The 17,636-nt window shown below is 29.6% G+C and overlaps 5 protein-coding genes across 5 annotated transcripts, besides 5 other annotated features; 4 read left to right on the top strand and 1 right to left on the bottom strand.

The window, feature by feature from the left end:
* Positions 1–6,224: part of a mobile genetic element that runs on past the window's edge.
* On the top strand, positions 296–1,543 carry TVAGG3_0632420 (phage tail repeat-like family; the record flags this gene model as incomplete). Its single annotated transcript, XM_051240866.1, has 1 exon — positions 296–1,543. The coding sequence occupies one exon, from the start codon at positions 296–298 to the stop codon at positions 1,541–1,543; it is 1,248 nt and encodes a 415-aa protein (XP_051087453.1).
* Positions 2,416–4,551, top strand: TVAGG3_0632430 (uncharacterized protein; the record flags this gene model as incomplete). The annotated part of the gene is made up of 1 exon (XM_051240867.1): positions 2,416–4,551. The coding sequence occupies one exon, from the start codon at positions 2,416–2,418 to the stop codon at positions 4,549–4,551; it is 2,136 nt and encodes a 711-aa protein (XP_051087454.1).
* Positions 5,172–5,468, bottom strand: TVAGG3_0632440 (uncharacterized protein; the record flags this gene model as incomplete). Its single annotated transcript, XM_051240868.1, has 1 exon — positions 5,172–5,468. One exon carries the CDS (start codon positions 5,466–5,468, stop codon positions 5,172–5,174), a length of 297 nt encoding a protein of 98 aa, XP_051087455.1.
* An 814-nt stretch (positions 6,225–7,038) lies between the features above and the next one.
* Positions 7,039–7,977: a mobile genetic element.
* A 762-nt stretch (positions 7,978–8,739) lies between these two features.
* Positions 8,740–9,122: a mobile genetic element.
* A 2,827-nt stretch (positions 9,123–11,949) lies between these two features.
* On the top strand, positions 11,950–12,888 carry TVAGG3_0632470 (regulation of centriole replication; the record flags this gene model as incomplete). Its single annotated transcript, XM_001298088.2, has 1 exon — positions 11,950–12,888. One exon carries the CDS (start codon positions 11,950–11,952, stop codon positions 12,886–12,888), a length of 939 nt encoding a protein of 312 aa, XP_001298089.1.
* A 69-nt stretch (positions 12,889–12,957) lies between these two features.
* Positions 12,958–13,998: a mobile genetic element.
* A 321-nt stretch (positions 13,999–14,319) lies between these two features.
* TVAGG3_0632490 (uncharacterized protein) lies at positions 14,320–14,683 on the top strand (the record flags this gene model as incomplete). The annotated part of the gene is made up of 1 exon (XM_001298089.2): positions 14,328–14,606. The coding sequence occupies one exon, from the start codon at positions 14,328–14,330 to the stop codon at positions 14,604–14,606; it is 279 nt and encodes a 92-aa protein (XP_001298090.1).
* A 2,752-nt stretch (positions 14,684–17,435) lies between these two features.
* Positions 17,436–17,636: part of a mobile genetic element that runs on past the window's edge.

Consider the following 17,636-nt stretch of genomic DNA (forward strand, 5'->3'; position numbering starts at 1 on the left):
TGATAAAGTTAATACCCCAATGAGATTTTCACACCAAACATTAGACCCTAACTCTTACCCATCAATACAAAACATTTTATCCATCAACTTAAACACATTTTCTTTATCATATCCGTTTCAATTATCTGGGAATTCATTTATTCTTCATTCAAAAGATTTATCAAATATTAAATTTAGAATAACTGACCTATTTGATTGTGATTTAGAATTCATGAATGAAATATTATGGCAATTTCAAATAGAAAAAATAGCTGATGAGATAACAGATTAAATATTTATTTTTAAATCATAATAAATGATTAAACAACAACAACTTAAGGCACAAAGCACCCAGGTCCTTCAGACCATTACATACGCCACATATGCATATAATTCAAAGACGGCAGAACAAACGCAAAGGTTGAAATATGGAGATTTGGAGATAGTATTGAAAAATGACCATTTCGAATTCGTTTGCAAAGGTGGTGCAGTGATATCAAATATAAAAGAAATTTTATTTATGAATTCAAAAATTAAAGGAATAACGGATGATATAACATCAATTCCACCAGAAGAACAGAGATATTACGCATTAAATGCATCTCCTAAAGTTTTGAAGATTGGAAGATTTAATTTAAATGAGGAATTCATAGAAGGTTTCCTAAATGACATAATGAAGAAGGTGGATAAGGAATACGTGGATAGTGAATTAATGAAGAAGGCAAATTTGGTTTATGTTGATGAAAAAGATAATGAAATTAAAGAAAGGGTTGAATGGTATCATGAATGGACATCAAAGATTTTAAAAACTAAAGCTGATACAGGATGGGTTTCAGGATGTTTAGACCTTAAAGCAGATAAGAACCATACACATAACTTCTTCTCAACTGTTGCTATAGAAAGTATTGAAGGAACGGTTGAAGGAACTGATGGGGATGCATTATATTGTAAACCTCCTAACTTTCCACAAGGTTTAACATCGAATGAAAACATAACAACGATGAAGTACATTAAATGTAAAAATGTTTATGTCATGGATGATGAAAATAAAGTTAAATTCACTGCTCAAGATTTATATGATAAGAAAGCAGACAAAACAGAGCTTCAAACATTAAAGACTGAAATACTTCAAACATTATATCCTGTTGGTTCTATTTATACATCAATGAACTCAACAAATCCAGAAACAGTTCTGGGTTTTGGTATGTGGAAGCAGATTGTAGATAAATTCTTATACTGTGCTAGATATTCAAAGCAAACAGGAGGTTCGAAGAAAATTAAAGAAGCAAACTTACCCCCGCACACTCATACAGGAACTACAAACACAACAGGTAATCATTCACATTCAATAACAAAAAGAGGTTATATAAATCTTGCAGCGGGTTCGGATAGATGGGGAATGAATAGATATGATATCACAACTGACCCAGTAGATTCAAGCACAGGTATTTCCTGTGGAACCGCAGGAAATCATTCACACACTTTCACAACAAATCCAACAGGCTCGGGTAAAGATTACATGCCACCATTTGTGACTGTATTCGCATGGTACCGTGTTCAATAAACACACTTGAGCCTACTTTGCAGGCTTACCGCATTCATTGAATGAACTAAATATATTTTATGTCTGTAATTAATTAGGTAATGAGTGTAAATGACCCAAAAATAATGTTTACGTTAAGTGACTCAAAAATAATGTTTAGGTGAAGAGGTGAGATTTCACCTAATTTTTCACCTCATTGAATTTACATGATTTCATCGTAATGAGTGTAAATGACCCAAAAATATATTTTATCGTTAATGTTTTTAGGTTATTCAATAATTAATTATTTTTGAAGAACTGAAGGGGTCACCAGGTCACCAGGTCACCAGGTTATTTAACTTCTCTGAAAAAATGAGACAACATGACATTTAGACAACAACACAGGAGGATTAATGAGGAAGGCAGTTATGACTTCATCGTAAATGAGTGTAAATCAGACAAAAATATATTTTATCGTTAATGTTTTGTGAAGAATATAGCAACCGTCTGAATTCCGGTGGTTGTTTTTTTATACAAAATTCTGAGTAAAATAATGTTTAGGGTAGATGGTTAGATCTAACCTCATTTCTAACCTCATTTCTAACCTCATTTCTAACCTCATGACATTTAGACAACAACACAGGAAATGATTTGTCATGACTTCATCGGAATTAGTGTAAATGACCCAAAAATAAAGTTAATTTTAAAATTATTTTTATTTTTTTATTCCTATATAAATGACAGCAACAAACAACAACAGCAACTTTATCATTTCTGATGAACAAGTTATTGATTCATTAGCTGAGGAATTAGTTGTGGCAGAAACTAAAACCCTCAACGAAAGAATTGGTGAAAACAAGATTGATTTACATAACTACCTCAAACATGATGGAGGAAGAGGAAGGAAAACTGGTATGGCTTTATTAGTAAATAAAATTTCAAATTTAACGATTATAGATGTTGATATCAATAAATCATACAATGATGAACTTAAAGAAACAGTTAGAAAAGATATTTTATCAAAACTTTCGGATAAAGATGTTATCGTTAAAACCGCTTCAGGAGGTCTTCACATTTATTGCAACACTAATTTCTTCTATTCAGTTTCGAACAGAATGATTAAATGTTATTCCTGCAATGATTATGATATTGATATCATGACTTCTATGGATGATTCAAAACGTTCTTTAGTAGTTATGGCTGATTCAAGAGTTCGCAAGAATGCAACAGAACCAATCAATACATACTCATTCATTCGTGGAAGTTACGATTCAACATTAACCAGAACAGTGAATGATATATTAAATGATTTGAATATTAAGGTAAGAGTTGAACAGAAGAATGAAGAAATAAAGACTATTATGAATGAAAACAAAGATGTAAACATTGACGATAAACTTGCCCAGAGCATAGTTGATGGTATCAGTGATTTTGAAGTACATAATGACGGTGGAAACATGAATTTGGAAAAAGAAGTTACATTATTCACACTGTTTCAAGCTATTAATTCGTTACCGGATCATTTAATTAATGAAGCATACGATAACGTTTATAACTTCTGCAATTTAACTGAAAATGCAAAAAGTAATTTTGAAAAAGCACGTAGTAGATATGCACATTTAATGACTTCTCCATTTGTTTTAGTGAAGATTCTAAAACTTTATCAAAAGGAATATTATGATGAATATGTTTTACCTTTATTACGTAAGCCAAAAATAACATTTGATATCAAACCTGATGACTCGTTTTTGATAACAGATATTAGACGCAAGGCTGAAAATCATCAGTATAAAAACAGTTCTGAAGTAATTGAGGATTTATCACGTGTAATCCGTTTTGTAGATTGTGGAAATAAATATTTCATTCAAAAGGACTATAATATCCACGACAAAATGAATCAAATATCATTCGTTCTTCAATCAAACATGAAAGAGTCACTCAAAATGATTAAATTATTTAAAGAAGAAGGTAAAACAATAACAGCATGGGATGTACTATTAAATCAATTATCCTCATTAACCGTTAAGGGTGTTTGCTTTAAATCTGATTCTCCAGATGTTTTCTCAACGTTTCAGGGTTATAAATACAACATTCTTGAAAAGCCTGATTACTCAAAAATTGAGATGTTTATGAATTTCATTAAAGAAGCCATTTGTGATAATAACGATGAAGTGTATAAATACCTTCTCGGCTGGATTGCATCAATGATTCAACATCCTGGAATCAAGAATGAAACAGCAATTATTTTGAAAGGACTTCGGGGAACAGGTAAAAACAGATTCACAGACATTATTTCTGAACTTCTCGCTGGTTATTCATGTAAAAACATTACCGAAATAGGTGAGCTAACGGGTAATTTCAACTCAGTAGTTGAAAATAAAATGTTTCTTGTACTTAATGAACTCAAGAATGTAGGTGAAGACAGACTCGCAAACTTCAACGCTTTGAAATCAATTATAACGGATAATGAGATTAGAATTAATGAAAAGAATCAACCCAGAAGAACTGCTCAGAATGTTGCAAACTTCATTTTCGTAACTAACAACGTCTACCCTGTCAAAATTGAAGTTGGAGACAGAAGATACGTAGTTTTAAGAGTTAATGGTAAATTCAAGGGTCAATTTGATTACTTCAAGAATTTGATGGATTCATGCACAAAGGAATTTTATGATAATTTACTAACATATTTTATGCAATATGACCTTTCATCATTTAATGTACGAATCATACCGATGACTGAAGCCAAACAAGATTTAATTGAATTATCAACAAATCCTTTAGATGTATGGATAAATACACATTATGATGAATTGTGTGCAGGTATGACGTGTAAAAATGCTCTATTCTGCAAACCATCAGACATGAAAGACAAAAACTTTCAAATGAGTATTAAGGATAAATGTGAAAGGAAACAAAGAAAAATAGATGGTAAACAGACATGGTATTATGTTTTGAAAGAAGAAATGAAAGGATTATATAAACAGGTTGAACCAAACGATAATGAGGATTCATTTACTGACGATGAAATACCTGTAAATGAAGCTTTATAAAGTATGATTGGAATTTATTTTTGCCTTCCTCCTGTGTTGTTGTCTAAATGTCATGTTGTCTCATTTTTTCAGAGAAGTTAAATAACCTGGTGACCTGGTGACCTGGTGACCCCTTCAGTTCTTCAAAAATAATTCATAACTGCCTTCCTCATTAATCCTCCTGTGTTGTTGTCTAAATGTCATGTTGTCTCATTTTTTCAGAGAAGTTAAATAACCTGGTGACCTGGTGACCTGGTGACCCCTTCAGTTCTTCAAAAATAATTCATAACTGCCTTCCTCATTAATCCTCCTGTGTTGTTGTCTAAATGTCATGTTGTCTCATTTTTTCAGAGAAGTTAAATAACCTGGTGACCTGGTGACCTGGTGACCCCTTCAGTTCTTCAAAAATAATTAATTATTGAATAACCTAAAAACATTAACGATAAAATAACTGATAACAAATTTTTATTTTTATCATAAATGGATACCCCACAAGCTCAAAATTTACCACGAATCATAACAAGGGAGGAAATGATAAAAATGATGCAAGAACATGTTAAAAATAACAAACCACTAAAATTGAGAAAATGCGGTTATGCAGTAATGATGGAAAGAGAGATGTTGTCGAAGAGGAATAAAAATTAAATTTGGATAGAGTTTAAAAATTCATCTTTATTAAATTCATCTCTTCCAATCAATTTATTTATTCTATTAAATTCTTTTATTTTTGCTTCACTCAGTTTAAGGATTGAACGGTAAGTTTCTAACTTTTCAATTATTTCTTTCCTCTCTTTATCGTTTTCAATTACTTTAGTTTTATGGGCATCAACCCCACCACATTGCGGCTTCTTTTTGTAATAGCATATTTTTGATTTAATTCTGTTTAGTTTCTTTTTATATTCATCGTCTGGACTCTTGGCTGCTTCGTTGTCACACATTTCTTACGAAATAAAAAAAATTAAATATTATTTAAATATAATGGAGTAATAAAATAAATCGGAATTTCTATTAATTTATTGTCAACTTCAACTAATGCATTGCCGTTAATATATCTAACAAATTCAGCTATTGTGTCAAATCTTCGTCTTCTTTTTGTCATTGATTTATCAGTTTTTCCATAATCGAGATGAATCAAAACTTTATCCCCTTGTTTAAAATTCATGAGCCCCGAATTAATTTGTTCACGTTTAACATCATTTAACCTTTCCATTGCTTTCTAATATATTCCCATTTCTTTTGAAATATCATTTTTCATTTCCACTGGTTTCATGTTTATAGTTCTATGCCATGTATTATTTGTAATAATATACTAACTGTTGTATGATGGAGTCATGATTTCCATCCAGTATATCTGACCGTTAACCCCTAACGCATCTCTAAGAGTTCTCATTACCGCATCAACTATTTTATTATGAAACGTATATGGAGAGGATGAGAAGAAAAAATTAATTTGTGGGAAATAATGAGTCATAGCTGCCTGAAATCCTTTATCACCATCACCCCTGATATTATCTACTCTTTCATGATCTAGTAAGTATTGAATAGCTCTTCTTGTTTCCTGTTCTGTTTTCCCTTTCACCGGAATGCAATATAAATATCTAGTGTTAATGTTAATGGCAAAAAATAAGTAACGTTTCCTTTGAATATTCCAGATGATCGATTTCGTATGAATATGGATATGGTGCAAATGAAGGGCGACTAAATTTTTCCTTTAACGGTTGAATTTTCGGGTCAATTGGTTTATTTAATATCTTGAAATCCTTTTTAAAATCTTTTTGCTTCTTTAATGTTTGAAATGGATATAATAAAGTGAATGATGAAGGATTAACTGAAGGAGGAGGCGGTACTGTCGTTTGGAGGGTTTGGTGTTGCAAGTTTTAATTTTATCTGCTTTGATTTTGGATTTCATTCCTTCCTTCATTAATTCTGGATGTATTCTATTCATTTGTTTTAAATATGCTGTATATAAAGGTTTGATATACTTTCCTGCTTCGAGTTTATGTTGAAGGATGAATTCCAAAAGTTGATCTTCATTTAAAAGTCGGCTGAATATGGTTTAACTAATGAATCATAAATTAAAGCTTGTGCTTCATTTATGGTCTGAAGGACCTGGGTGTTTTGCACCTTTTGTTTTTGCGGCTCATGATTATATAATTTATATAATTCATCAATATCTTCTTCTGTTAATACTTTATTTTTGAAATCTTTCAACTGTTTAAGTTGTGATTTAGTTTTTCCCTTTGAATATTCATTATTTTTAATTTTGTCTTTAATTTTAGAAATTATTCTATCATGATATTTCAAAATTTCATTTTTATAATATGGATAATAATATTCCATATAATCACCCGTTATATTGTTATCATATTTTTGGAGATATGATTTTAATTCATAATAATTAAGAAAATTTTGATTAAGTACTAAATCATCAATTAAAATTTTTAAATGTACGTTATCCATTTGTATAAAAATAAAATAAATGTTTTAAGGGTGCCCCACCTCTTTGAATCATAGTATCATTAACGGTTCCTTTTGTTTCTCATTTAATGTATTCATTAATTCTTCATATTGTTCAATATTTGATTTAGCAACTAATGAACAGGTTGAAAATAAAAATTCAATCCAATCAGAGATGAACGAATCACTTGATGTTAAGCAAAAATTCCTCGTAAATGTTTTATCACGGTCTACGACCTCGCCGCTTTGCGGCTTTATTTTGACAGTTGATGATACCATAAATGGTTTTAAGTAAGCGTTCAAAGTTGCACATTCAGAAAGTTGAAGTTCTTCTTTAGTCTCTAATGTTTCGAAGTCAAAAGTAATATAATATCTTGTTGGTTTATAATATTCCTGCAAATTATGTGCTAATAGCCATTGATATATCTTCTGTTTCGTGATATGTGGTGCATATGGTTGTTGTGTGTTTTGCAATTGAACGTCTTGAATTAATCTTCCATTATTTTCTTTACATTTCTCACAATGTTTTAAAAATCTTCTTTGGTTTTTCCTTTCTGGATCATCACGGATAGAATATACTTCTTCTTTGCAAAAGGGGCAAACTTTATATCCTGTGAGTGCTTCAACGTCTGTAATTCTGTCAGCGTGAAGTTTTCCACATGGACTCTGTGTTAATAAAATATTTACTGTTTCAAATTCTGGATCTATCATTATTGATTCCACTAATGGAAAGTCTACCTTGTTAATGTCTACGTCTTCTGGTTGAGGGTCACAATAATAAAAATCAATATTAACGTTTAACATTCTTGCTAACCTCTCACTTTCTGATGAAATGTCAAATCCTTCATATGCATCTATGGCTTCATTTAAATAACTTCTACGAGTTTTAGGATTAACACCATCAGGAATGTTATAGAAGCGTTTAAATAACCTTCTACCTTCGGCTCTTATTTGATTATCATTCATTTTAGCTGTTCCATTTTTGTTCATTTATGTAAGAATAAAAATTAAAAAATAAATAAAAATAAAGTTTATTTTTTTTAAAGTCCGAGACTCAGAGAGTCCAGGGCTAAAGTCCATAAAATGAATTAAGAACACCATAAATTTTTATCATCTGCAACGTGACGAATACATTTTAATTTACTCAAGAATGCGTACCCTGATACATTAAATCTAATTCCTGTCTTATTTAATTTCACAACTTTGAAAAGGAATGTATGAATAGCTATATAAAATGATGAGAAGATGTTTTATGGGTTGCTTCCATTTTTTCTGAAATAAATGAATAAATATAATGTTTATAAGTTTTCATATCTTTTATGTTCTTAATAACGAATGGTATAGACCTTTCAACTTCGTCTTCCTTCGGTGCTGTTCTTTCATATGAAACATTATTGATATCTTCAATAATGAAACCACAATCACACAAAATTTTATATGTTCCAATGGTTTCTTTTGATATTTTATCTAATAAATCAAAAACTTTATCAACACCTGTACATTTATTTAAATAATAATTTGTGTAAATATCATGATCTTCTTTCTTAATCGTATTAGTTGCATATGTTACATTTTTCAGTGCTTTTTTGAATTTTTCAGAATCAAGAGGAGGTGAAAGTAATATACAGGGGTATTTTTCATTATCAATAAATTGTAACTTATGTTTACGTATAAATTTAGTACCTTCTTCTGAAAGTGTTTCGTCTATTTCACCATCTAATAAATTTTGTGTTGATTCTGAGACATAATTTTTATATCTTTCTTCATGAGATTTCTGAACTTCTGATTCTGAAGCTGGGATATTCATTAAACCCTCTACTTCATTTTCAACTTCTCTTAATTCCTTAATTTTTTCATCTATTTCATCTCTTATTTTTTCCAGTCTTTCAATTTCATTGTATTCATCATCTTTAATCCGTTCTTCATAATATTCAGGGAAAACATCAGGTTCTTTAGGTTTTTCTTCTTCAGATGTAGGATATAAGAAATTTATAACATCATCTTTATTCATTTTTCCATCATAATCTAAATCATTTAATAACTCAGCAAATTTTTGACAATTTCTTAAATAATATTTACTAACTTCATAACACATCTCATCTAATATATCCTTTATTTCCTCATTTGTGAATCCCAATTTTTTAACGTCGTTAGTCTTGACGCTCATTTCATACAAAATAAAAATAAATTATTCAAAAATGTAAGACATGAATTTTTAAAGTTTATTTTTTTATTTTTTTATTTCATTATGTATTTCATTATGGTAGTGAATCTTTCATTCATGAAAATAATTATTTCTGATTTCTTTAATTTTTTAATGCGTTTATGAGGTCTTTGATTATGACTCCATTGATTCCATTCAGGATTTAAACAATGTTTAATTAATCGCGGAATATCTGACATCATCTATATATAGCTTCTTTTATAAAAGATGAAAAAATAAATTATTTTATTCATGAAAATAATTATATCTGATTTCTTTTACTCTCTCGTATATACTAGATTTAAAGAATTCAGATTTTTCCCCATAATCTCCTAAATGTTTTCTAATCTTATCGGTTTTCCATTCATAATATGAAACTGTATAACATTTATTCCTAAATTCATATTTTATTATAGATTTAGTATTTTCAAACTCTTCAATATTTAAAACTTTACATCCTTCTTTATTAAATATATGTTTCACATATTCAGGATTTATCATTCTGTAATATTGTTTTCCTTTATATCTTTGAATGTAAACAGGAACACCATCCTCTAAAATTCTATTATCCACTTTATCGGGTTTTACTTGTTGGGTCATTTATGTAAGAATAAAAAATAAATTATTTTTAAAATTAAGGTTAAATTTTCGTAAGACATGAATTTTTAAAGTTTATTTTTTAAATTTTTTTATTTTTTACTTCATTATGTAAAGGGTTTGTGAAAATTTCTTACGATTCTGAAAATTTTTAAATCATGATTTATTTCAAAACGTAAGAATAAAAAGCGTAAGAAACATACATTTATTTTATCGATTGTATGAAAATTACTTACAAAATCGGTCAATATTGTGTGAATTCTTACGTTTACAAAAAAAGTCACACAACCCATCATATTCTACTACTTAAATTCAAATAATCATTAGTTTCTTAAAGTTCAATGTTGAACTCATCAAATTCTTTTTAAAGTTTATGACTCCATTGATTCCATGAAATTAAATATTCTTTATCATTATATTTATACCTCATTAGCTTATTTTGGCTTTCATATTCATTTAATAATTCACAATCTTCATTTTTAAATTGAAGTTTAACCCATTCAGGATTTAAACAATGTTTAATTAATCGCGGAATATCTGACATCATCTATATATAGCTTCTTTTAAAATTAATGTTAATTTTTTAATGGTTTATTTCATTATGTTTGGGCTGAGTGTAAATGTCTTACAATTTTGAAAATTTTTTAAATCTTGATTTATTCAAAAACGTGAGAATAAAAACCGTAAGAATCATATATTTTTTACTTCATATGTTAAAAAAAATGATACAAAATCGCTCGATATTGTATGAATTCTTACGTTTACAAAAAAAGTCACACAACCCGTCCTATCCTACTACTAATGTTGGCCAAAAATTTTCGTGTTATTTTTTGTGTTTCAGCATAAATTATGTATTGACTTATGAAAGATAAGCATTTTATTCATTATCATAAAGATATACCAAAACAAATTGATAAAATTTTAAAAAATGTGTATTTTAGTGGGTATTATTCTGGCCAATGCCCATTTTTAAACGATTTAATATTGACCATATCAATAGCCGACTCAATGTAAAAATTTAGATATTATTTTTTTCATTATTCAAATTTTGATAAATTTTAGTATAATGAATGATTTTGTTTCGTGTATGATACAGAAATGAAAAGCTTGATTAATATCATTTTGCATTTTTTCAAGAATGTTAGAGTACATCTACATTAAAAAATCGGATTCGAATTGCGATACTGCATCAAATTGTTGCACATCTGATAAGGATCTCAAAAGAGTAAAGTTAATTTTTTTGTGTTTTTTTAAGTTTTGGGCCTTAGTAAAAACACCATCTTGAGCAATATTTTTGGGGCGACGATAGGCCTTATTTGGCCTTACAGTAGACCCTTAAAATGTAAATAAAGTTTATTTGATGTTTCGAAATATTTCCATAGAATATTCAGATTTCCTATAACATTTAAATTAAGATGTTGATTGTGATTCTTTTTGAAACTATTTTTCTATAGAAATAATGAAGAAATGAATTGAATAATGATCAGTTTATTTTCCGGAATAAAAAGATATAAAGAAGGGAAACTGTAGACAAAAAAAGTGGATAACTTCACTTTGAAAATATAATGCTAGATTTATCAATTTGTGTTGTGTATAAGATTTAAATGATGCTTATTTTTCTAAAATTTATTAATAAGATTTATTTCAATTTTTGAAAAATGAATAAATGATCCATGACCATATCTCATCATAATCATATAAAAATATCCCAACGTAAATTTTCTTGAAATTGAAAAATTATATTCATCATATAATATATATTATTTCATATTTATTTTTCTCAAAACTGACCTTATCAAACTTTTAAATTTTTGATAATTATTTCAAATTTTCATTATTCGTTTATTAATAAATAACATTCTTGAACAATATATTTTTTATTTGCCGATTATCATATTGAGAACGGATTCAAATTAATTTCATTTTGGCAAATTGCTTTTTTTATCAAAAACAATATATATCAAATTTAAATAATGAATTTCTAAATTTTAAATACTTTTTCAATGATCCATTCAAATTTCACAAAAATAATTCTTAAAACTGATGGGCATTTTCATATTCAATACCTACTTAATTATAATCCACAAATTTAAATGCATTATTAATTCTGATAACCGATTAATTTCAATATCGAAAACAATTTATAAAAAAATTCTACTGATATGAATTATCGCGAGCTAGAATTCTTCGGAAAAAATGGTTTAAGATATGAGAAAGTTATCGCTCGTGGGGCAAACGGATTGATTTATCTTGTTTATTCAGAGAGTCAACAAAGGAAATTTGCAATGAAAAAATATCCTCAATTTATCTTTAAAGATAAAGACTTAGAGAATATAATTGCTATTAACAATCCCCACTTGCTCAAATTTACACAGTATTTCAAGTTTAATGACCAAGTTTATTTACTTATGGAATACTGCCCAACTAATCTTGAAAAGTTGATCACAGAACCTCAGATGGTTTCCAAAGAAATCCTTAGGAACTACATATACGACGTGGTTACATGTGTTAAAACCTGCCATGATAATAATATTTCAATCAGTGATTTCACTTTGAGTAATTTTTTAATAGATGAAAATGGAAAAATCAAGATCAACTTCCTTAGCTTAAAACACATCGTTCAGGAACAAGAGGAGAATGCACCAGCAAGATTCAAAACTATGAATTATTTCCTTCCACCTGAAGTAATCGAGCAATCCGAATACGATGAAATGTGCTCTGATATATGGTCACTCGGATGCATCCTATATTTCATGGCATCTAAAAGCTTGCCATTTAATTCAAAAGATATGAAGTCACTTAAAGATCAGATTAAAAAGTGCGAATACAACAACGAAAAGGTTGAAGATTTAAATCTTAGGGAGGTCATATCACGTTGCCTTAAGATCGATCCAAATTCAAGAACAACAGTAGGTAACCTTCTCAAGATGAAATACTTTGGTAAACTTGATACTGCAAAGAACAATCAGAAGGCAGTTCTCAAGTCAGAATGGAGAAAATCTGTTTATTTGGTTAGAAGAAATATGACATTCATTAATTATAATAGGCAAGAACTAGACATTCCAAATACTCCATCAAGACCAAGTGAAGGTATCTTCTAATTTCTTATTTTTTATTTTTATTTTTTTTTTTGGTATTTTGTGTAATTTTAAATTTGTTTAGTATTTTAAGGGTGCGCCCGGGAGGATCATGTAAACTTCAGAATTTAGAACCTTAATTTTTAAGCAATTACTTGGTACCTAAATAGGTAGTAAAACTCTAAAAATATCAAAAAGTACAACTTGGCTCCATAATAATCCTGTCATGGTGGCAGTTTGTATTCCCTAGTATTTTCCTCTTGAATCTCTTTTTCTGTCGAAATTAAATTCAAATCTCAGAAGTAGAAGTGAATAATCGACTTATTGCTGCTATTATACGAATAAACAAATCCATTATATTATTTTTATTTACATAATATCTGTTTGAAGTTCATAATTCTATAAATTTTTCTTCAAAAACATTACAATCTTGATAGTTTTGATACTGTTTAATAGGTTTTTGGCACCTTATTTAGTAATTACAACGTATCGAGTCGATCTGAACTTAATTTTCGGAAATTTAAAATATTTATCATAAGTAAAATCTGATTTGAAATTTATGTTTAATTACTATATTTTGCATAATCCTAAGTAGCTTTTGTAAAAATTCATCAAAAAAGATTTTAACGTGCTTTAATTTTTTATTTTTTAAAATAATACATATTATTATATAACTAGAATATTTACAAATTTTACTGCTTTCAAAAATTTAATCCTCCTCCTCTCAAATAAACGTACATCCGGGTGGCCTGTTTTTTGCAAAAAATAAAATTTCATTTTTTTATGCTTAAAAAGTCAGAATTTTTATTTGCTTCTGGGATATATGATGGCTATATCAGACGCCCATTCTTTTTGATACTCAACATTAAACATAAAACTTAGCCGTTAAGGCTCTTCTGAAAATATTTTTTTTCGAAAAATTTGCGAAAAAAATCAAAAAATTTAAAAATCCCCGAATCTACAGGGATTTTAAAAAATTCTTTTTAGTAAAACTTAAGGATATTGTATCAGATATATTGGTATGGGCAAATTCAATTTTAATACAATATTCATCGAGATATTGCGCTAACGAAGCGTTCAAAATTGAGAGGGTAATCCTCCTACTCTCAAATAAACGTACATGCGGGGGCACCCTTAATTTTTTTGGGAATATTTCAATAATTATATTAGTTAATAGCATTAGTTTTATGTTGTTTAATGCCTATCACACTGAAGAATATCAACTTCTTCATAAAATTAATTTTTCATTATCCTGCATATTGCTAAAAAACCCATTAATATCAATTTCATCCACAGCCTTAATAACTTCCAAAAGGTAATGATTAATAATGAATTGCAACGGTATGAATTTCTGGAAAGTGGCAAAATTTTTCAAGATGTAAATCCTTTCAATTTATTTTGTGAAGTATACAATTAAATTGAATGAAAAATTTTGCCGCACATTTTACAAGGTGCCTTATCTAATGACTGCAAACATAAATGATGATAGGTCGTGTAACAGGAGCTCCAATGAAAATTGGAGCTCACTACATAAACATGTGAAAGCAATTCGCAAGGACCGTGAGAACAATCTCATGGAATTTGGCAGAGAACCAATCTCAAAGCTCTTTAAGCAAGCTAAAGAAGATGATTTAGCAGATAATATCCCGTTAGTTACGAATTACATTCCTCTATCCGGACCATCCTCAGAACCATTGCCAGCACCATATACGCAGCTTGAGATCATGTTTGATATGTTATAATTAATCATGTATTGATACTCAAAATCTGTACTATTTCTTTTTCTAAAAAAGTTCCTGTTTATTCAGGCTCTTTATAGAATTTCTTATTACATTATTTTTCTGCTACTTACGTAATAGATAAATTCAAAATATTAAACTTTAATGAACTAAAACATATTAGAATTTGATTAATATCATTACACGTCTATATAGTATAACTATTAAAATAAGCTTTCAATAATTAACAATAGAATCATCAATATATGAAGGCATAATATTAGATTTTTCATTCATTTGTTGATATCCTGATCAGTTTTAATGTATTTTAGCTTAAACAATAGATTGTCAAAAAAAAAAAAAAAAAAAAAAAAAAAAAAAAAAAGGTAGTGGGGCTTCCAGGCACTTCGTGCCCTCTAGCCCCGAAGATGTTTAGTATAAATGAAGTTTTTATTCGGAAAATTGTTAGTCTTCTGGTGTGAATTCGGAGGACTCTTCTTCTTCCTCCATTGCTTCTGGGAAGAAGCCTTCTTCTGGGTCGAAAACATTATATAATGTGTCGCTTTTCACAAATTATATATGTTTTCATGTTTTGTCACTTTTCTGTCACTTTTCAGGAAAAAACATTTTTATTATTATATATAAATGAATTTTACAAAACCACCGTTACCGTTCTTTGGAAATAAGAGTAAATGTAAAGATATTATATTGAGAGAACTTAAGAAACTACCGAATGGTCTAACATTTGTAGATTTGTTCGGTGGAAGTTTCTATATATCCCATTTGTGCCATACAATATTCCCAGACTCAAAGATTATATGCAATGACTTCGACAACTATATGGACCGTCTCAAACATATTCCAGACACAAACAAAATATTGAGTGAGTTAAAAGAAAAGATACCTATAGGTAAGATGGAACGTATACCATTAGATAAGAAAAATATTGTGAGAGAGGTTTTTGAAAAAAGCAGAATATATAGACTGGGATAGTATATCTGCTAGACTATTATATAGTGGTTCTATAAGAGTTCATGACATTGAAACACTTATGTCAAAAGTTTTTATATCTTAACTATACAAATGTTTTCAAAGAGGACATAGAAAAATATATTGAGGGTATAGAGTTTGTGAGATGTTATTGACAGAGTTGTATGAAAAATATAAAGACAAGGAAAATGTTTTCTTTATAGTGGACCGCCGTTCTATAACACATGGATTTTCAATACCAAGTAGACTGGACTTTGAGAGACTCTTTTAGAAACTTTAGACGTTATACATAACCATCCATGCTTTTACTTTACATCCGATAAAAGTGGTTTGGAAACCGTTATGAGATGGTTAGAGGACATACATGACTATGAGTTTAGATATGACAAGATAGAATATGAGAGAGGTCCTATAAACCGGAGAAAGTGTCATAACAAAGAAATTTTATTAGTAAGTAAATGTGGTTTGAAATAGGACTACTTGTTTTAGGTTTTTTCCATTGTGTCATTTATTTATTTGACGTGGCAGAAAAGTACAGAGAATATGAAGATGAACCAATGCCTGCAAATGTTCAGTATATGTACTCGTAAGAGAGATTTTTATCTAATATTAAATGGACGCACAGAACTTAGCGAATACACAGCAACCTGGACAACCAAAACCCAGAGAATATTCCAATGAAGTTTAGAATACAAACTGCAATGGCAAACTATGGTCAAGTGCCAACAGATGTACAAATGCAAACTGCCATGTCAAATGACGCTGCGTTAGGTTTGCCACCATGGTATGCAAATATGAGATGGAAAGAGTTTTATACAAACCCTGAAGTGGGATATAAACAACTTTATGCAGATGACGCGAACACAGGAGTTGACCCAGAATATGTTTCTACCAGAGGAGAAACAGAATGTATGAGCTCCAGTTAAAGAATGCTATGGAACTCAACAGGAAACGTAAGAGACTAGGCGGACATTAGATTTTTACATATAGTAAAATGGGTTCTTCAGTAAATAGGAAACTTCTTCGAAAGTTGGAAGAGGTATATGGAATGGAATAAAATCTGTCGGAAGGGAATTTGGAACGGAGTCAAAAATATTGGTAAAAGAGTAGGTCAGTTCGTTGGTATTATACCTAAAGACCCTGAACCAGAAGAACAAGCTCCTGTTATACAACAGCCTGAACCTGCACCACAGTCTAGTTGGCAACCAAATCCAACACCTCAACCGTATTAAAAAATTATATTTTACCGTTCGATAGTAGTTGTATATGAAACTAAGTTCTAAGTAAACGCATGGTATAATGGAATTATTCTTTTTCTTCCATCTGTAGTAAACCATACTTGAAAGTCTGAAATACTTCCACTTGGTGGTTCGTATAACTTTGTAGGTTTTTCGTAAAAGTCATTTGCCAAGCATAAGAAAGAGTTTTGGGCGCCAGAAAATGAAGCATGAACAATAATAGCATCTTGGTCGAAAACATTTTCATATGTTCCATTAGGGTTTTCGACTTCATAAAAGTCTGGGTGTACTGGATATGCTGCAGGCTGATTTAACATCCTCAAATCTATACCATGCCAAGTTGTTATATTTTGTAGAAATATAAACGTTTTCTCCAAGGTCTTCTATTCTATTGATTTTAACAGTTGCATTTTTCCTGTCATAAATAATATCGAGATGGTACTCTCCCTCGTCAATGTTATACTGTTTTGCATATTCGATATAGATATCGTTTATTTTTTCTTGAAAAGCTTGAAGAGTTGTTTCTAAGTTTTACAAGCAAACTAACTTGTAAAAGTTTTCCCTGTTCAAATTTCTCATACATACGTTTTTCTTTGTTATAGTATCGAACTTCAAAACCGACCGTTAAATGGGAAACCATGTATGGCTTCTGAAATGAACTTCATTCTACGAAAGCCAATAGCTTTTGTGACAGATGGGTCTCTTAGCCATCTTAATGGGTAGTCAAAACGATAGCCTTCATGCTTTACGGTCTCTGTCTCAAACTTTTGACCGACATTAGTAAAAAGTTCATCTAATGGTTTAGTTGTAGCAACTCTTGAATTTT

This window comes from Trichomonas vaginalis, chromosome III (genome assembly GCF_026262505.1).
Source record: "Trichomonas vaginalis G3 chromosome III, whole genome shotgun sequence".
In the NCBI taxonomy this organism is placed as follows: Eukaryota; Parabasalia; order Trichomonadida; family Trichomonadidae; genus Trichomonas; species Trichomonas vaginalis.